This window comes from Battus philenor, unplaced genomic scaffold (assembly GCF_028537555.1).
Source record: "Battus philenor isolate CCGP_79_NKW_IND1 unplaced genomic scaffold, ilBatPhil1.0.hap1 SCAF_15, whole genome shotgun sequence".
Lineage (NCBI taxonomy): Eukaryota > Metazoa > Arthropoda > Insecta > Lepidoptera > Papilionidae > Battus > Battus philenor.
The window spans coordinates 6,643,708-6,666,327 of record NW_027181677.1 but is presented as its reverse complement, the minus strand read 5'-3'; the positions used below and the strand labels follow the sequence as shown (position 1 = coordinate 6,666,327).

At 31.2% G+C, this 22,620-nt stretch overlaps 1 protein-coding gene across 5 annotated transcripts in view; it reads right to left on the bottom strand.

The window, feature by feature from the left end:
• RapGAP1 (Rap GTPase activating protein 1) overlaps positions 1–22,620 on the bottom strand; it is a 162,668-nt gene that overhangs the window by 94,540 nt on the left and 45,508 nt on the right. For 3 of the 5 annotated variants that reach the window (XM_068761507.1, XM_068761509.1, XM_068761510.1), the window contains one exon: positions 16,991–17,135. In XM_068761507.1, the coding sequence (XP_068617608.1) occupies positions 16,991–17,135 (145 nt within the window). Of the gene's footprint in view, positions 1–2,183; positions 2,979–16,990; positions 17,136–22,620 lie in introns of those variants that run through there. The other 2 variants (XM_068761511.1, XM_068761508.1) reach the window with 2 other exon arrangements.

Sequence of the window (22,620 nt, the reverse complement as noted above, 5' to 3'; positions counted from 1 at the left end):
AGGATATCAATGTGAAAGTGGCTAGTCGCGTCATATATTGATGCATAATCTTGTGCCATAAAGTATATTTACATAAGAAATATTGTTCAATCCAATGTCTAAAAGTGAAACGAACTAAAACTAGATTGTATCTTTGTTAATAAAAGCTATTTTAAAATCTTCACGCTGTGCGGGCATTGACATGAGGCAGCATCATAACAGTATGTACGTATTTGATGTAATTTTCAGCTTATAAAAAGGCTTTTAACTTTAATAAATTTAATACCATATTTTTATATAAATATTAGAAATAAATTAGATAGTAAAATAACAATTTTTTTTCATTGTTTAAATATTAGTAACGCTATTAAATTTAATTTTAAATTAATTTAATATTTCTCTACGATTTTTTATTCTCTGGGCTAGAACAAAATGGTTTATCAAAACTCATGACTTGAGAAGATTGCTTCTTCGATTGTTTAATAAATAGTAAAAAAAATCGAGTAACATTGCTTGAGTTTTCAACTTAATTCTTACAGTCAGTTATTACTATGACGATATTAAAGCAAATATTACGAATGAGTTAAATAATATAAAGCGCTAGAAATAAAATGTAGCCAAAAAGATTTGTACCAAAAAGAATAAAGAAAATAATGATTATGCAATTAATTTTAAATTAAATAGGTCACAGAATAACTCGGCCACGTTAATAAACTACAGATATTTGGCAGAGGAATACCATCGAAAAGTCGGTCGACAAATCTGAAGCCAAAAAACCTCAGTTACTCATGTTTACATAACATGCGTGATTCATGTTCATTACAGGAACAGTTGTCGTGTGACAAGTAACTTTGTCATCACCTAATGATAAATCTACGATATCTAAAATGACAACCAAAATATTACGAGTACTTGCAAATTTACGAAGAACATTATATATAATTCATTTCATAGATTTAAAACTGAAACTTACCAATAGTATTGAACGAATAAAACGTGTCAGAACTTGTCTGACAGGTTAGATCATTTTCGGTGACAAGCATCATCAAAGAAAAAAAAATCAATTCAAATACTTGTCCTACTTAGCTGCCAGAGTTGGTTATTAATACAATTTTTTTTTAAAATGACCTTGCGTACAATTTTTTTCATGCACAATTTTTGACTTTAAGATAAAAACGGAATTAGTCATTAGAAAAAGTCAGTGCCACTTTCTTGGCCTTGAAATGTACTAAATATAAACCCGAAATAGAAGATTTAACAGACGAAATGGGCACAATAAAGCTATTATTTTTGTATAAAATTTATGATATTTTTTAAATTTCTTTTCGTATTACATATCTATATAAGTTATCCATAAAACATGTATAACAGGTGTCTAAATGAAAAACTATTTTATCACATTTTTGCTTATGCATATGCATATTTTATACTGTACTATATTTTTTAGTCTTTCCTTTTGTAATGCGTGGACACGCTACGAAAATTATTACATTTTTTAAAACTTTGACTTTTGAACCCTTTGTTTAATAGATTTGCCATCACTGGCCTACTTTATTATCATGAAATAATTATAAACTTACGAGAATATAACTGTTTTATTGAATATTCCGCAACAAATAAATAAATAAAAAATTATGACTCTATTGGCTCATTTATAGTTTTTGGACAGTTTTTTTCTCAGCCAACTATTATTCGATATTGTCAAAAATCCCAAAAATGAAGACAACTCCGATTTACTCGATAACGCGTGCAATAAGGAAAAATATTTACTTATTATATTATAGCCATAAGAGAAAATAATTGTTTAATCTAAAAGAACAGATAACAGCACGAATGCGTTTATGTATTCTGTCTTGTACGTGCATTGTACACGTTAATAATAAACGATATACAAGAAAACTAGATAAGATCTGGAATTTTTATTAAATCACTATAATTAAAAAATCTACTTTAAGCTACAATAATCTATTGCCTCTGTAATTGTTAAAAAAACAACAATTATTATTATTTATTGAAGTATTGGTACATCTTATTATAGCACTTACTATTGAAATAATTTGTTTAACATAAAAAATAATTCGTTATACCACAAACATTATAAAAGACGTACAAATTGACGGTACCGAATACCAAGTATGAATGAAATCGGAACTCATGAAGCAATGGTAGAACTTCAAGTCACTGTTTATTATCAAACTACATACCTCTTTTTGTTCTGTGGGAGTGCTCGTCCTCACTCCGGTTATGTCCTTCCATCTCAACACCCCCATGACTGCGTGTCGCACCCACGACCCACGCCTGCCAGTTCTACCGTTCGACAGTTCATCCACCACACCACATAAAACCGAGTTCACAACCAATCCTCTGCCGCTACTTTCTTTGTCATTCTTCAACGCCACTTCGCCGCTTATCGGTAATGATCTTCTCTCCCTCATAAAGCCTAAAGAAATTCTCGACTTGGAAGCACTTCAGCGCTTTCCAAATCGCATCTCGACGCGTTCGTTATAAATCATAATAAGAACGGTCTTCAAAGATCACGAGATAAATCTCTCGGCGAATCGTTTATTTTTATTATCACAGTTTTCGGCCCGCTCAACTGCGATCTATGTGCGGGCGAAGGAAAGTTTTTCAATTATTTTTTACGTACGAAAAACTGTGCAAAGTACCTCAGTATACCGACTGATAAACCGGTGTTCGTGATTGTAACATCCAAATATTATCAGAACGGTTAAACTTTAACTTTCACTTCAAAGCGAGAGTCGGAATGTACGCGAGGTTTCTCCAAGCCCTGATTTTTCACGAAAAGTCGACAACACTATTAAAATTATGTTCGTTATAAGCTTATTCAAAATAAAAACGATACTGAGTATAATAGATAAGACAAATATCACGGTCGACACACTTCTTTATAAATTACGAATAATTTCGCTAACTGTCAAAACACGATCGTAACGTGATATTAGTAATTTGTGCAAATAGACCGACGTCTACACCGGCTAACGCTCGGATACCGAATGGAGTAGCGCGTGCCACATGCTTGCAGTACGATCAGTTAAGGAGGCTATCTCTTTCTTTATATTCGCTTTCGATATCAGTAAGATAAAGACAACAGGTGAATAGCAACTTCATCACGAACTGAAAAAGGGACAGGTGAATGTAACCACAAAAAGTTTACAAATGTTTAATATTAAAACGACAAAAATAATAATATTGCAAAAATAAACAAACAGGTCATATGTATATATTTAAAATTATATTTTATTATATGTAATTATGTTATATATATAAATTAATATGCGCCAAAAAGTAATAAGGTTAATTACTGTATATCATTGATTTGATATTATTAATTATGCATATATTCTAGATGACTGTAATCAGCAATTGATAATGATAATATTCTGAATTTATTTAAACTATTTACTTTAGGCACAGCTTCCGTGGGAATATCCGCAAAACAAGCTGGCATTTTGTGTCCCACCCTCGTTGATGCTGGGAATAAAAGGCCAACAGGTGATTATTTCGTACCAAACGCAGCTGCTTCCGAAGCCCGAAACTCAAAAGAATACATAGAAAATACTCAGGAAGGATGTGGGGGTGTCGGTTTACAAAATGTGGAAGTGTGGGTTGTACGCATGTGTAGCTAAGCTTATATATAGTACTTAGAATTTAATTACAAAAGTAATAGCTTCGGAAAAAATTAGCATGCCTACAATTGCTTGGATAACAACAAGAGTTGATGTCAACTTAAAATATGTATGTTTTAGATAAAAAAAACGAAAGATTTTTTTTGGGTACTGAGGATTATGTTCCAAATATGAGTATAAAATCCCTATAGAAAGAATACTGTTGACATCTGAAAGAAAGGAATATTATCGCTTTCTTTTCTCAATATATTAGTAAAGTGATGATTCAGAATGTAATAATCAATAAAAATTAAAGAGTCAACAAGTCAATATGTCAGTATATTGCTTAACATGATACTGTAAGTAAACCACAAATGCAAATGGCTACTTAAAATGTATTTGCATATTACATTTCGACAGCTCTATCAAATGTTTGGTTAGCGCATGACACGAAGTAATTACAATGCAATTACTTATAATAAAACGTTTGTGATTTAAAAATGTAAGAAAGTTAGAAGAATTCTTGTATTCTATATTCAAATAAAAAATACTAGTCCTCTTCCTTACAATGTTGTTATATTTTGGCATTTGGTATAAAGCTGTGTATCATATAACGCTGATTCTGTGTCTCATCTTTTTAATATTTCGTAAAAATCAGATTAATACATTACAACATTTGCTATTGTTTTTAATTATAAAAGCATTAAGCTTTCGGGTAAGAATGTTCCTTATAATAAGCACTGGCCACTAGTGCCATTACTTTTCTTTTTATAAAGTAGTAAAGTATTTAATTTTTTTTTGAATTCCAATTCTAATGCCGGTAGGAATTAAGGCGTTGGGAGATGAATTGTCGCTGTCATTATTATCGTGGTAGGTATTATAGTAAATAATATTTTATTTGCTATTCACTGTTGCAATTATTTGTGGCGCTGTTAAGCGTCGATTCCGTTTAGACAGAACTCTGATGAAGTTATCCTCTTAAGTAGTTGTGGTCTTAGGCTTGCCTGTCATTTTCTGTTTCCGTTTTTCCTCGTTTCTTGTATTCTAGCAAGAATGAAGTGAACACCTTCAGAAGAAATTAAAAGTAAAAAGCTGCAAAGATAACATTCTGTTTTAATAGTTATTGGTCAATAACAGATGTCCAAAATTTTGGACGGTAGTGTATATGTATATTGAGCCTTTGAAAGATGGCGCCAATTTAATATCTTTAGCGAAATCTTTAGCGAAAGTTGTGAAAAAATCTTTAGCGAAAGTTGTGAAAAGAGTATTTGTAAAAAAAAATTAAACATGTTAGGGTAAATATTTAAAATTACCAAATATAGATACTAAATATATACAACTTAATCGACACTTTTAAAGGCATCACTATTTTTACTTGATCTTGATATGCAAAATTGGATTCGAAAAGGTGTGCGAGTTGTAAATTAGACGGTTGCGAATGCTAATTAAACTTCAATTAGTAATTATGTTTTTATTTCTCTTTAAAGTAAATTTATATCAAAATATTTTTCCTTCATTATCGCAGCGAGATAATTTCCCCGGAGACTATCGACTAGGTCTCGTCTGATATAATTTTGATAAATTCATACGCGAGATTGCATCTTTTCGTATAAAAATACTAATCTGTTTTCTTAAAAATATTTTTTTTGCAATTCATGTGTGTTTTATTATTCTTCTTAAAACTTAGTCCAACTTAACGAATAAACTTTTAATATCATTAATAATGTTACTGATGTTTATTTTTCTTTTGTTTAGAAATGACCTCGTTTTTATTGAGTTGCTACATATTGAATCTCAATCGATGTTTAATAATTTGAGATAAGAAAATATATTTTGGTTCGTCACAGAAGTTTCATGATATTGTGAATTACAAAATCAAAGTTCGCAATTATTTAGATTATAAATATTTTGATAATTATTACGCACAATATATAATATTAATTGAAAGTAACGTTTAGTAGAATAGTTAAAAATAACGTCTCTATTATTATTTATTTAAGAAAAATAATATTTTAATTCCTTTAAACTAGGTACGTTAATTTAATATATATAACTCCGATTGAACTGTAATCCTTATTTTAGAAAATATATATATTGACACACAAAGACCGGTGGAAGCCCCGGGACTTGCGATCGTTTGTCGCGGGTTCGATTCCCGATATACTGTCTCATATGATTCATACTTCGTGCATTATACAGGTTTGTCATCATTCAAAAACAAGTTTCAAAAAGATGGCCATCAGCGTCCTCTACGAACCATAATACCACACTGCGATCGTCAAACTGCCTACCAAGCGTTGCGACTGTAGTACATACCCCTATAGATATCTATCCTCATAGATGTTTTCCATTGGGCGCTTATTGGCTGAAACGATGACGATACAGATCAGATCAGATTTGTTACTTCTTTTAACGCATTGAAATTGACTATTGTAGTTTACTTATTTTTTTCAGTTTAAATTTAATTATTGATACACTTGCCGTTATTATTGCAGGTCTATGTGATTAAAGATGTATTAACAAATCGTCGAATGATGACGATGATGGTAAATATTTAAAAAAACAAATTTGTATTTGGTGTAGATTTGTTTGTAATATTCTTGTTAATGTTAACTTTTAGGAAACCATTGTTACAGTTTCTGTTGTTATATTGTTTAAGGTGCAATAAGCTTAAAGAGTTTTGTGTATTCGACTTTATCTTGTATCTTTAATGGAAGGTAAGATAAATATATAACATACGTACGTAGATATATTTTGTTCAATGGATGTATTCTTAACGATTTAATAATTTGTTTGTCGATGTCGTTACTACGTTTTCTTGTGAAGTCGTTATATTGAAACGGAGATATCGCAATGGAAGAATAATTGTTATTTACCTTCTGGTAAGTATCGTATTAAATTTGCATAAAAATACTTTTTCAATTCAATTTCAATTTCAATTCAATATATATAGATATAGATTATTTCATCTTAAATTATAAACATCTATTGAGATCCAATGAATAGCAACTCAATAAAAGCGTAGTCATTTGTAAAACAAAAGAAATATTAGCCCTAGTATCATTATTAATGATTTGAAATGTTTATTCATAAAGTTAGACTAAGTGTTATGTAGGATAGTAAAAACACATGAGTTGCAAAAAAACGTATTTATTTATTACAAAAACAGGTCAGAGTTTTTATATTAAAAAATGCAACAGACAATTCTCTTGCCTCTTTATATTTATTAAAATCATATCAGAAAAGACCTGATCCATAGTCTCCAGGGAAATTATGTCGCTATATCTAATGAAAGAAAAAATATTTGTGTATAAATTTATTTTAAAAATAAATATAAACATAATTATAATTTGAACCTCAATTAGTATTCGCAATCGTTTCAATGTACGACTCGCACACCGCTTCGAACCCAATTTTGCATACTCAAGATCACGTCGAAATAGTGATGTGTTTGATGGTATCGATAAATTCATGTAGATTTACACTATCTATTTTTAGTAATTTTCAATCTTTACCCTAACATAGCAAAACACATGTTATAAGTATTGAATTAGCGACCTCTTTCAAGCCTCAATATTTATATTTGTTTTTATCTATTTTTACTACTTTCCAACAAGTACATTAATATGGTAAACGATTTATAAACAAATAATTATGTGTAGTTATGTTGCACAAAAAGAGTTTGAATAATTTGTTTTAACTGTAACTGTAAATTTGTTTGAACTCGTAAGACATTGTATAGAATTCACGTTGTACGGCCTATTCATTTATTAAAATTTATTAAAAGTATTTTTAACTTTAATCTTGTATATAGAATTTTATCCAAAAAAGTGCACTAAAAATAACAGCATCGGGCAAAATTTTAACGCGTTGTAAGTTGAAAATAGTACATCGCACGAATAAACAAATAAAATTTAAAATAAATTATTAATCATTAACGTCCTTTGTTGTGAAAAACCATATATTGCGTCTTTATTGCTTCTTGGTGGAACCAAAAAATAAAAGCTAGTTGTGATCTTTATATATTGTATATTAAAGAAAGAGAATATTATTTTCTATAATAACATGATAATAGAATTAGAATATGAATCTAGAAAACGATTAAATATTTTATTAAAAATTGTTAATGGCACAAGTGGCCAGTGCTTATTATAAAGAACGTTCTCACCCGAACGCTAAATGCTAATAAAATTCAAAACAATAGCCAATGCTGTAATATATAAATCGGATATTTACTAAATAGTAAAAAGATAAGATACAGATTCAGAACGTTACATAATACATAGCATCATACTGCATGCCTAAATACATTAACATTGCAAGGATGATGAATAGCATCTGTCATAAATAAACTGCAGCCGGCATACAAATGAAACGCGCATCACTAGCCGAGAGATTACGTCAGTCGATGCATCACTTATGCGTCTATGTGCCTCATTTGGCGGTCGTTAGCGTTTAGGTACACCTGCATTACCCTCGGTTTATTTACAGGTGAGACTTTTAAGACCTGTTACTGTTCAAAATTAGGCTATAATTTTGGGTTCTAACAAATTTCGTCTTGACTAGAATTTATGGGTACTTGCATAATTAACGGCTGTCTTACTAACTAAAACGGGTGTAGCCAGATGCTAAGGTTAGTTTAAGTCGACCAATTCATCTTAAGTCAGCGTAGAATGCTGTGGGATATTTAAGCAATATCTCTAGCGGACGTGTTAAGTTTCGTTGCAACTACCGTTAGTGCTATTTAAAATTGAAAATCTTTTAAAAGAACAAAAAAATAGTATAGTACGATAATTGGTTATAGTTATATTATTTTATTTGCAGTTAATTGAATTATATCCCGCTCAAACGCCCCTTAGAGCATAAAGGATGCGATAAATTTATAAGAAGAACCAGTTTAGTTAGATGGTTATTAAAAACATCTACTCACAACAATTGTGCCTAGGATTTTGAAATACAAATTTTTTTGATCGCAATAAATATAAAAATAAATACTAGATTATACATCTCTTACTTATACAAGTGATAACACTGAATGTTTTAAGACTACCAAAAATAAGTAAAATGTTAATCGATAATTTTTTTATTTTTCAAAGTATATAATATAAAGTATCTATCAGAAAAAAAAAATCCATGGCGATTTAGAACGCAGCTATAGCATCTTCAGCATCTTGAATAATCTGCTAAAACACGATATGGAACTTCATCACCAAAAACTAACCGAAGTATACCGTTGTAACCTTGTTGCTGATTAACACAGGAACGAAAATCATTAAATATCATACATTGAAAATTTTCAAGAGAATCCATTATGGAACTGAACCGTAATTCTTAGTTGCTGCCAATTTGTAAAAATAAATGACAGAATGATGTAATGTATGTGAAAAGATTATTAGCGTTCTATTTTCGAACTCTATATTTTTTATTTTCTTTAAACTAATCAGTTCGAAAACCTTTCAGTATACTAAATACTATTAAGTACTCACGTACTTGTAACATTATGATTGTATAAATATAAACAATTACCTAAGTAATAATCTAATACCTAGTAACGTATTTAGCACACATCTTTAATAAGGTGTCTTTCAACCGTTTCAACCAACGATAACCTTATATGGTGATTCCTTTTTTTATTCCAGTTATGACCATTTGACTAACAAACTGAAAAAAATGTCAATGTGTTGATACCATTACTCTTAAAAAGTCCGTAACATAATTGTTAAATCAGGGATATGACAATGTTAAATTATAAATTTAAGAATATATATAGCCAATCAAAACGTGGAAAGAAATTACAATCGATGCCAAAAGGAAAACAATTGTTGATTTCAAATAAAATTTTCCGCAGTAAATGACCTATTCGTAAACAAACTAACGGCGACGTGCTAATTTTAGTAGACTGGCGCCCATGTAAATTGTTGCCACAAGATAGTTAAACAAATAATTGGAACGTGAGTTATTGTACGATACTTAAATTGGTACTAGGAATTCATTCACTAAATTAATTTTAGTAAGAGGGTATTCAGTTACACGTTGCACATCTTCAACCCAAGCTTAAAACTAAATCAACTGTAACAGTTTTCCTGATCTACACACCTTGATTTTCGTTCTTTACACATCTGATCCTACTTTTTATATCCAGAGACATCCAATTAGAGAAAATATGTTTTTTTTGCAAAAGATCTTTTTTCGAAGTTTTAATTCAATTCAAATGTAAATATACCAGAAAGCAAAACGGTTGGTTTTTGCCTACCGCTTACATTTCAGAGGCAATTTGCATTTAATCAGATAAAACCTTTCACAATTTCAAAAGGATAATTTTAAGTGGAAAATCCAATTTATAGACCCGCAGTGAATGATTCTATGCAGTTTTAGCTGCAATTTCATCACATTTTATGCTTTCGTTGGTAATAGATTCAGATGCATGATTTTTTGTTCAATCACATAAATAATTATTACAGTAATCTGATATAGAATGCACCGAGCTAACTTGTATCATCATACCAGCTGACAGATGCACACTGCAAGGCGTAGGCCTTCCCCTCAAATATCGCCATGATGACCAGTCTTAAGCTGCCAGTATCCCATTTCCCGCGCCTAGTTTGGATGGCTGAACTAAATGATAAAACTATAATTTTTATAGAAAAATTCAGCAATTTTAAAATAAATATTCATGTTGATATTGCGTTATATTAAAAGCTGAAATTATCCACAGTATATAAACTTAAGAAATATAATAAAATACCAAAGATGATCTATTTTGTTACTCTTTATTGAAGATCTGAGATGATGTACAAAAATAAACATTAAAGTACAATTGATTTGTTAATTCGCATAATATTAACGAGCCTAATATTAAATTGTATAATAAGCACTAAGTCAATGAGATCTAAGTCGCAACGAGCTAAAACCACAAAGGCATACAATAAACGGACTATCGAATCACGTCGCCCATTGACCCAGCCCCGATATCTGAAGGTCGTATCTCTTTGTGACCACAACGATATCTGTTCTTTGTTACAGCCTTGTTACAAAAGCCTTAACTGGCTATCAAATAGATTTCGTTCTCGATTTATCGCGTTTAATGGGTAAGTCAATGTCACACATATGGATTACTTGTTACGAAATGTTAACAACGTGTGAAACTGGTTTTTATTAGCAATGGTCCATATGTGAAGGTACTATTAAAGAAAAATTTGATGATAAAATTTATAATTGTTAAAATGAACTTAATAATTAACAACAATTATTTTACATACTTTGTGTTTTACAGAAACATTACAGACTAAGTTGTAAAGGTTTTTGAAAGACGCTGGATGCAGATCGCTTCAAATCGGTCCTATTGTAAATCGATGAAAGAGGCCTATATGAACGTAACAGTCGGCGTTCTAAGGCTGAAATAATAAGAGTGATGATAAATATTACATTAATTATTTTTTTAATATAATATTTGTCTAGTTGTATGAATTAGGTGTTAGGTGGTCAACTAGTGTTATAGAAGTCAAGACCCACGGCCATAAATAAAATTTAAACATTTAAACTTAATTTAATAAAAAAAACTCTCATAATAATGTAGTAAGAAAAACATACATCGAGTTAGTTTGTAACAAATAATATAATTTTTAATAATGCTAAGACTAAATAAAAAAATTCGAAATTGAATTAATACTAAGGATATAGGGATATAAAATTTTATTTACGGTTGTAATATTTTATAGGTACACATTTTAACGTACGCAGTTAAAATTATCACAGGTTTATTTATAGCGATTTATCTTGGAAAACGTTACCAGACATTGAGAACTGTACAGGATGCTAAAAAAAGTGCAGAAACAATTTAAAAGGCGTTCAGATACTATCGAAACTAATATCCGCAAGAACTAAGCATCCATTATTGTCGCAAGCAGAATTTTGAATAAAATATCTTGCAGTATCTGGAATTTTATTAAAAATGGAATAAAATAGAGACAGCAGTTTTATCACACATGAATTAACTTTCGTTCAAGTGCCATGAGAAATTTTTCATTAAAAATTTTATATCAGAAGCAGCATATTAATCTCATGCCTGATTTAAAGATTTCTATCAGTACTGTCCTTTTAAAATGCTATTTGAAATATGTAAAAGCACTTCTAAAAATTAAATCCAATTTAATAATTCAAAATTTGGATATTTATGTTTATTATGGCTGTAAATAGGACAATATTTAGAGGCACTATACTTTAAAAATAATTTGATGAAAGTTTAGTAAGAAAAAACCAATTTCAGCTTTTCCTATATGAAATCTTTGGTCGTGGTCTATGTACAACAGTGGACATTCTATGGAAATTATGACGGTGATGAAGTAACAATATTTTTAATAGAGAAAGGTAATCATTTATTGTGGCATAGCCTTATGGGGGTTCATATTATTTTTTGTAATAATTTTTGAACTGCTTTTAATCATTTATTTTTACGAGTAATATACAATTACGTTTGTCATCGACTGTATGCAAATCTAGATCAAGATAACAAGGTCCCATAACGAGGTAATAAACATATTCACCCTTGACTTAAAGAAGGATAAGCAAAAACTCTTTATTTTATTTACTTCTGAACAGGCATTTACTTTATAATTTTTTTACGAAACACATGGTATATGCGGTTTCAAAAGTAAAGGATAAATTTAATCGATGCAAGCAATTTCATTTCAAGTCGGATAACAATAAAAGTGCCGAGCCTATTAAAGCGGAGCCTGTAAGTGAATCGCAGTAAACGGGTGAAGCAACTGACAGTACCAAACGAGGCCGGTTAAGCCGCATCCTTGCTTTTACTTTTACACACGACTAGCTTTTGCATCTGGTTTCGATTTGAAACCACTGTGTATTTTCGATTATGATCGTAGATTGAAACCAAATAAAAACTTCGTAATAAATATAAAATCAAGTTTGAGAAACAAAAACGAATCCCTAAAGATATTGCGGTGAGGCCTTCTACACCAGACTTCCACCGGTACCGGAACGGTATTCATATTTTCAAGTATATTGAGAGGTTTGCATTTGCAACTTCACCGTTTATCCTAAACCTCTTTATTTAGTTAGCACTAGGGCTTTAGAAAACTCGGCTCTGGCAGTCACACTATTAAAACTCATGATTCGGAAAAAAATTTATTATTAAAAGCTGGAATATATGAGACGTGTTTGTGAAATGTCCATCACAATAATATTTTAAAACCAAAATAGCTTTTTTAAGGTTAAGTTAAAAGTTTTTTTTAAGGTTATTTCGCCTAAACATACAAAACTTATAATACAAATAGATATTAACTTAAACCCGTTTTATATTTTTTGTCGATTTTTATCAGAAGAGAGCAATCTCGGTATTGGAAATACTATTCGAGAGGCTATTACTAAACGACATCTTGCTGACCTTATTTTACATTCTTTTAAACTTAATATATTTTTGGTTTAACGTTAATATTGTAATAATATGATAATGCCGTGCGATAAAACCGAAGTAAAAAATGGAGAACAAATATTGTTAAATACATAAAAATAAGTATAGTAAGTAATAAGTATATACAAAATTGTCGCGACAACAATTCGTTGTTTATACTTTCGTTTATTATCATCATAAGTAATCTGACGTCTATCTAAAAGCACTACTAATTCTTTTTAAACAACATTTACTCCCTAACTTAAACTTCGCCACTGCCACTTTGTTAGACATCGTGATGATCTTTAACACATCTAAAATTGAACGTAGGCTTTAGAACGGACATATAATTAATGTCTTCGCGTCATAACTTTGTATGATAACTGGAACATAAATTAAATTTTATCATAGATTTTTGTTGCCACTCCAGAGAAAAAATATTTTACACAAAACAAAAGGGTTGCACTAATGCAGCTTCCGACGCGCGACACATTTTAAAACGGAGAATAAATAAATGCTGTACAACAAAACCGCAGACGATCGGAATTTCCATTAGTGAATTGAGAAATCTTACTTTGTACACAGATAAAAATATAACAGTAACCTACTGTTATATTTCTAGAACGATCATCTTCAAAAGAACAGTTAACTAGAAGAACTTTTAATGCAAAAAAATTACAGCTTAAATTAATCGCTTCTTATACCAACACCGTTTAATAGGCCGGTTTTCTTCACAAAAGGCGACAGATTATAATTGTTAACAATAAAATCGAATAAACAATATTTATAAGTAAATTAAGTTTGATGATCACGTAAGAAAAGACACGTAATATCGTTTACAGTAATTGTATCTAATTAAGTTTTAAAGTAGATGAGTTACCATATTGCAATCATTTAAATGAATTCTATTTTAAAAGTTATTTTTCCATTCTTATTCATCTGTCATCGACATCAAGACGAGTCTAACACCTGCTCAGATGACTAATGTCTTAGACTCGAAATGAACAACCGAAAGTAACTTAGCAGAACTGTACATTATTTAAAAGAAAATAAAATTACATAATTGCTATGATAAAATCTATATCATTACCAAAGGGTGCCAAGTAATTATTTACAGTGGAAGAATCAACATACAAAAATTCTTTGACAGTTTTTGAAATCTCGCAGTAAGAGATGTCTGAACATTATCCGGGACTACAGTTTCAGTGTCATCCATAGAATGATTTACCGACGCGATGAATTCATGGCTTGGATTTTGAAAATTTATTTAAGATTCTGTTATATACGTGTTCTGGAAGAACTGGTAATATTTATATGGACGTACAAACATTTTTTTACACATATTGATAAGTTACAGTCAAGATTATATTTTTAAGGCACTTTACGACTCAAATTGCACACATAGGTCTTCTCTGCAAGACAAAAATCTTGATTATCGCATCAACTCCCCCACATTAAGTGTAATAAGGTTCATAATAACACTTTTTCATTACTAAATTCAAGCAAGTTGATTTAGGTCAATGAGAAAGTCATTTAAACTATTTCATTACCCCTTTGTGATTTTATTTCAGAGCCTTCATCTCCGTCAATTAAACTTTAGGAGGCACAATTTACACAAAATTTGCAATATGTACCCAACGTTGCCTTATAAATATGCAATGTTGCTAATCGCACAGACGAAACCTTTGCGATGACAGCCATTTAATCTCAAGTTGATGAATGTTGAGTGATTAATAACTTTAAATCTTTCGACGTATTCATACAATTAAGGTACGTTTCTACATTTATGAATACCTTCAAAGAGTTTTTTATTAATCTTATAATTTTTTATTATTTATTTATTATCATTGAGAAAAAGATTAATATATTCATATATTTTTGAGCGTAAATAACTTAAGCAACCAAAGGATTTGAAATAAGACAAAAAAATTACGCTGTAATAACAATGAGAATAAATGAAAGAAGACTGTTTGAAGTGACATAAAAAATCAAGAAAACATACATTCAGGTTCGTCAGTAATTAGATTATTTAGGAAGTACGAGTTAAGCTTGTGTTAATGTTGTACTGCATTAAATTAACCAGTTAATTCAGTGCTATGAACGAGAAATTATAGCTGCCCGCTGTTATACAGTTTTTCATTTAATTACCGTGTACCGTTACGTAAATGTTTCGTAACAAAAACAAATTCATTTCGAAAATTATAACCAAAAATGTAAAATATGTAAAAATATTTTTAGTATGACTCCATACTAGTATATGTTACAATTATAATAACTTAGAAGTAAATCAGAATGACTAGAATAACAAACTAATCTTTAAATTATATATGAACTAACATAGTTATTATAACTTTATACATACACCTGACTGTTGTTGGTCGCTGTTAGCCTTTCTGACTTTCATAGCTCTGTTTGACTCAGAACAACTATATGTGCTAATTATTTATTCATGTAATTAATTAAACTTAATTTTTTCTTTCAGAAATAGTTGTTATGTTATAGTGCTGTCAAAACTGTTATTCCTCGCCTTTAACATTTTCAACTATAGTACGTTTTTATTTAAACTAATTAATGTCGCTTGCTTTGTAACGTTGTACATATTTAAATTTATCAAATTTAAAAAATCTTTATTCAAGTTACGATATATATATCATTGGCGTTAAATTGAGCCTACCGCATGTTCAGCTAATAAATGTCTCATCGCATGGGATGAAAAGATGAAAGAAATTATGCGGGTATTTTTCAAAAGAATATAAAAATACTTCTTATTACCAATCAATAGCCCGGACACGAACACATCAATCCCAAAGTGCGCTATCTTCTACGAAGTTATTTGCAGTGTTATTGTCATTTGTACATAAATGTTGTTTTTTTTTATTTATACAGTATGGGGCAACGCATAATAATATTTATTTCGAAAAGGTTGAGGCAAAGATATTACTAAAAATTGGTTTTTGCTTCTGATCATTCATTGATAGAAATAGAAAAAATTCCTAAGAATTTTGAAATTATAATCGAGGAATTGATTTTTCATCCGTAATGTCAATTATACAATAGTTTCTGATCAATCAGACGTCATTAATAATAATTTTGAAACGATTGTTTTTTCAGTTATTAATTTTCTGCGACTAAAAATTTAAATAAAGGCAGATTTGGTTGTGATATCAATCAAATACCAGTAACATGAAAACAATTATCTCAATTGTTTCATATAATGAAACAGATATGGAAATAATGACTCTCTTCTCACCGTTTCTTTTTAATAACGATGTTCAATTTATAGGCCAGTGCGTACAAACAATCCGTATAAGGCGTGACAGGCGAATTCTTCGCTTCGTCACGCTTCGCTTCCCACCCCACCGGTACGTCTTCCATCGCACTACTTCCGCCGATTATTTTTACCGGGGAACCGACCGAGTGACTATTGACCCCTATATACACCGCGAAGTATACTTTGTGAATTTCAACCGCATTCGCGACGGTTGCTCGGCTTGACTTCAAAGCATCGCCGGTCAAGGTCTGCTGCGGAAGTCGACAGAAGGTCAATTACATACTTTCTGCCTGTCTCTAAAGCTTTAAGATTTTCCCATCAAATTATTACTTACACATAAGTTATAATTTTAACAGTGGATACAGTAATGAAGATATATAATTAGTAAAAGATTTCCATACTAAACCTAAAATTTCACTTTTTGTAAGTTAAACACAAAGTAATCGGTAATTGTCTGTATTGAAAGGTACTAATACATAAATGTTGTCATTTTTTTACAACAAACTAAAAAATAAAGTTCGAGTTCCTTTTAGTGACATCTTGTGTACTAGATATATTACTAAACCTTCAGGCTGATATAACATTAAGTTAATTATTACTAACCTACTCTTTTCGATATGTAAATATTACCTGCAATTATATTTAACGACTTCTACTATTTTATATATTTAAAGTAGATGTACTTTAATAATTAAGCTTTCTTACCTGAGAAAAATAAGGTGGTAACACTGCCCTCTGGTCGTCTAATCGGGAACATTGAACTCGTTCAAGGAGCTCGAATAATTCGTGTTGCGCGCGAGCGCCCCCTGTGGTCGATGAGGACCATGGCGTTGTCGCCACGTGCTGCCGCCTGGTGGCAAAAGTTAAAACTAATAAACGAAGGTGTATATGTACTAATTAAAAATTATTCCACTAGATGGCGCAATCGCAAAACTAAAAACGATAACATTTTGAATAATATAAGCACAAACTCATATCAAAACTAGATTTTGGATAAGCTTTTTTATGTTTGAACACTTTATTATACGTAAATTGCCAAAAAGTGTAAAATATTTAAACTTATATTTATCAATGAACACTGTTAATCACAACAAAAATTTCAAACTTATATGTAATTTGGTTTATTATCTCGTTGTAACAGAATTTATAACATTGTTGTCAACAAAAAACTTCAAACCACAACTACACTAAATCCTTCTTTCATACAAACTACTACTTTTAGCCGTGTTTAGTATCTTTTAAAAAAGCATAAACACATCAGTCTAGATAACATAATCCACCGCTTTATCAATGCATCTTCTTTTTATTAAGAAACGTTAAGGGTTTTAAAATGATATCACTGACAGTAATGGACTTGCTCCGACAATGGAACTCGTTATGCTCAACGTGGAATAACAAGATTACGTTGATTGTGAGCCTTTTTGTTTGTTTTTGCGACGATTGTAGACATGGAAGAAGTTGTAGCTGTTGAATCAGGTGTGATGCTCTTATATTTTATACGACTTTATTAACTCTTTTTTGATATACATCTTAATAAGATTTTTTATAAGAAAGTTGAAAGCGTTTAATTAAGTCGTTTGTTATAAATATTATTAGAGGTGATGCCAATGTAATATTGTAGAGGTTTTATTTCTTTATTTTTTAAGTAATGATGAATTATATCCCACCAGAACCTCGGTACAGCCGGAAAATCAAAATTGAAAATGGAATTTCATTTTTGTAATTTTGTAACACTGGCGTGTCTATTTCTTAGATCATACCAAAAAAATCTAGATTTTTTTCTTAAATAACTTATTGATTAAAATACATATTAAAATAACAAAAAACCATCAGCCTCCTCAACCCCTCAATATTATTATCAGTCAATGTTAATTAAGTTATTTTGACAACCTCGCCAGCGTACAGTCAGACAAAATACCAATTGTAAGGAAAAAGACAGTAAAAGACTACCTAGGCGATCACCTGTCTACTAGTCTAGTCAAGTTAAATCATTATCTGGACTCTTCATTACTATTGCCCTGAGAAAAGTGTAACACAGTATGGAAAGAGTCTGTCACTGCTTCCGTCAAAGCGTTTCAAGACAAACACGACCTTCATAATTGAAGAAACGATCGAGTGTAATTATAATGACAATAAAACAGTACAGTACAAAAAACAATACAGTTTTAACAACCAGTGCACAATACAACTAACTAAAGCAATATACATTATAAAAGAGATCCTATATCTCACTCAACGCAGTCTTAACGACCGTACTCGATATCAGTTAATATTTTAGTTTCGACGATACCAGCTTGCCTTCTATCAATAATTAAAGCCACGTAATATTATATCGGTATTGAATAATGGGCTAATTAACGTCACTTCAGCAGCACGAGACCGGCGTTCAACATTCAAAGATAAAATTAACTACATTAAATTAACAACAATGCATATTTTAAGAGAACTAGTTTGACTTACACAATTAGGTCCGGACAAAAGTATGTCGCTCGCTCCATCTTTTGTCAAATAGTGACACGATTTTTAATGGTACAGGCGGATAATAATGGTTGTGTCAATGATTTATAGGTCAATTAACTGACCATTCTATGACCCCCGGCGTTTCTAATGTAATGGTTTTTCAAATTAAATCTCCCCTACTTAAAATTGCTACAATAACCGGTTGCACCCGCTTCAATCAAAGATTGTTTGTTTTTCGGCTGAGCCTAATTTTGTAAAGAGCACACAAAGGGCAGACGTATACCGTATCACAATGATTGTTGTGTTTCAATTACAACATCCTTTTATTGCTTCAGACAAGGTTTCGCGAATCCTTTGTCACTGGATATCGTACGAAAACACAAATTAAAATATATGTCTACGTAACAAATCGAGGAGACCTTTCAATATAATTAAATTTCTCCTGACAAAAACATCGTTTATTTTAACAGCACTCGTTCATTTCGTTTCTATTGAATACAGCAATTTCAATTTAAAATGTATATTTCTTACCTATTCGATACGTATTTTGGACATGAAAATAATTTAATAGTTCAGATTAAAAATCTTTAGCCCACATCCTCAATGACGTAAAACAAACTATGCGAAAACCAGAAAGCATGACGCATTTCTAAGAATTTTAAAATATATGACGTATTTCTTTGGATTCGGAAATTATCGATATATGACGAAGTTCATAAGTTTCTTATAAAGGTCAAATGCGTATGAAATTACATTGAAATGACATGGTCATGTAACAATCACTATTTAAAAATATAAGAAAGACAAGCTTATGTACTATGTTCTAGCCAAAATGCTCCTTTATTATTCTCATGTTACATTTAAAGCAACATCTTATTTGCCTATGCTACCGTGATATATGTTCTGTTTGATTTAACAATTTGGTGTTATTTAAACAATGAATGTAGCTATTTCATTAGCGAGTAAGACGGACATGCGAGTCACGTCCGAGAAAGTACGCGAATGTCGGTGAGAAAGGCTACAAAATTATTCATCGTTTCAATCTTTATAACAAGTTGGTCAAGGTCACAAGTAATATACATTTTTACCATGATAGATCATGAAAAAGAAATCGTAGCATAGGCGAGTTTACTTATCTTAACTCGATGAATGTATTATCTGAATATCGGTTGTGAGATGTTTGAATATTATGACAGCACTGCTAGCAAACCGTGATTAACATATAGTCAAAAAACCGGCTTATCATATGATTGGAATTCGAAAAGATGCGTCATCCACCAATCTACATTGTTTTTATTTCGTTCATTAAAAAAATGTGGGTTTAGCATGGACACTTTCACTGGATTTTTTTTACTACTCTCGTTCCCCCTGCCTAGTGTTAGTGTGGGACTGGGACGTTACAATATTGGTTTAAATATTTTTTTCAGTATCTATCTACCTCCTTAGACCATTCATCACATCTTGATCTTCTTTCGCACCTCAACTTATTACTATCAAGCGGGTTTGAGGTAGCATATTGCTGAAAGCTCTGAAACAATAGACTTCTGTACACTAACTAAGCACTTGGGCTTCCTTTAGAACTTCAACTCAGGTCATTTTATTATATATTGAAAAAAATTAAGAGGCCGATAATGTTGAAGGTTGTCGAGGCGGATGATACATGAAGTGACTGGATGCAAATGTCACGCGAGGAGCGACTACGGTATAGGCTGTCACTCTAAATAACTAAGACATTTCAATTCGATGATAGTTGGGAGGGCCGAACCGGTCTATTGTCGGATAGTTAGAATTTTTAAAATTAATATTATTATCACATCGACGCTGAGAGAAGTGATAGAAGAAAATCTAGCAACAGTAAAGGCTATAAGACTTGTCTCGGTGGAGGCGGATTCTTGAGGTAATCTAGGCGGTTCTTCCCAAACTACGGTTCATTAACAAAAACATGGTTTATTTAGGTTTCTTGTAAAACATATGAGAAACAATGTGGAATCCCTGAGGATATGACAGCAACGTCTCCTAGACCGGATTTTTTTTTATTTTAAAGGACATTGAAACGTGTACTAAGAGAGTTACCGGTTCCCTGGGATATAAATATACCTTAAGCCCACATAACAAAGGTGAACAAATACTATTAATAGTGAATGAAATAGCTAGAAATATATTCATAGTAAATTTATAGTGAAAGTAGAGCGAGAGGTGTAATAGCGAAAACTTTCGATAACCTGCTGAAGGAAGGCAAAGCATGTTAACAGCGAACATCTAACGGGGAGGTAATCTCTATAACGGGCTGTTTATCGGCATTAGTAGGATCATTTAAAACTTGGTTAGGTAGGGAGAGGGGTCTGATTGATGAAGGTGAACACCGATATATTGCGAGTATACCTCGCTAAATCAGCTATACAGGTCGCCTAAGCACTTTCTCGGTTCCCTACAATGCGACGGAGCTGGCAACCGGTGAATCCAAGAAATGCCTAGATGTTACGTCTAATTTGGTAATGACTTCGCCACAAACACACAAAGACGTGGTACGTTTTGCATACATAGCAGCACACTCAAGCGATTTAAATATACGTCATCGCTAGAAATTTAACAGCGTCCTCGATCTATCATGTAAACAAGCAGCGATCGTGGAACAGCAATTGAACGCGGTAGTGAATATTTAATAGTTACCCACTGTTTCGCCGCATTGCTGTTTTGGTTCATTTCATTTTACATATGACATTTAACCAAATGCATTTTGGAAATCATGACATTTTTATTAACTAACAACATCTCTAAAAATAATGAGGGTAATGTAATTGAAAAAAAAAATAATACTAAATAAAAATAATATACAAACTTATCGTATTAAACAAATTCTTAATAAGAAAGTTGTACTATTCACATTCGTGAATTTCGCTTTATTATAGTAAAAAAATTGAAGAACTCAGAATATTTAATAAATTTAAACACAAGCATGGTCAGGTGGGTCTCTTGTTTCGAGAATTCGAAGTAAAATTATTAAAAAAGTACAAATTTCGTACATTAATTTTTCATACTATTTCAGTTAAAATTGAATATTAAATGGTATATTGTTCCAACTCATTTGTAAAATCTCACACTTTTAAGCAGTTAAAAAGTGAAAATGTAAAATTTTAGAGGACAAAAACAAATGGCGTCCAGATGTAAAAAGAATACAGATGCGAACACGTGCAACTTTATTGCTTTTTGAATGATTACGCAGTGCAGACCCCGTGAGACAGGTTTTAAAGAAATATCGTTCACATAGATTTTGCAGAAAAAAGGCCACTAACGAATACTATAGAATAAATAATGTATATGTCAACCTATCCCACAGAATAAAACTTCAATTTGTATTTATCTGTATTGGCAGAAATAAACGTTTCTCTTCTTTTTAAAACACGACGATGTCTCGAATCGTGTCTAATGATTTACTCGATATTTTGCGTTTTCAGCAATAACGATAGGCAAGACTTATAATTGAATATTTCTTTTTATTAAGCATTACTTCAGGTCACATTAGTAAGTTTGCAGTTGCTCAATGGTCATCGAGAGATTTCGAGATTGCTCTACGGAATTAATTCAGAAATACGAAGCTTCGTATGCAAACGAAACTACCCGACATAGCCCAGCAAATTGACAAGTTGAACTTGCAGTGGGTAGGTCATATAGCGTGTGATGGCCTTAAGATTCTGGAATCGAGACCACTGACTGGTAAGCATAGCTTGGTACGTCTGTTCAAAAGTTTGGCAAATGGCAATGTTAAAGTCTTCGGAAAACGCTGGATACCAAACTGCTTTTAGCCGGTATCATTGGAAATATATGAGACTGGCCCTTCTTCAACAGTGGACCTCTTACAGCTAAAACGACGATGA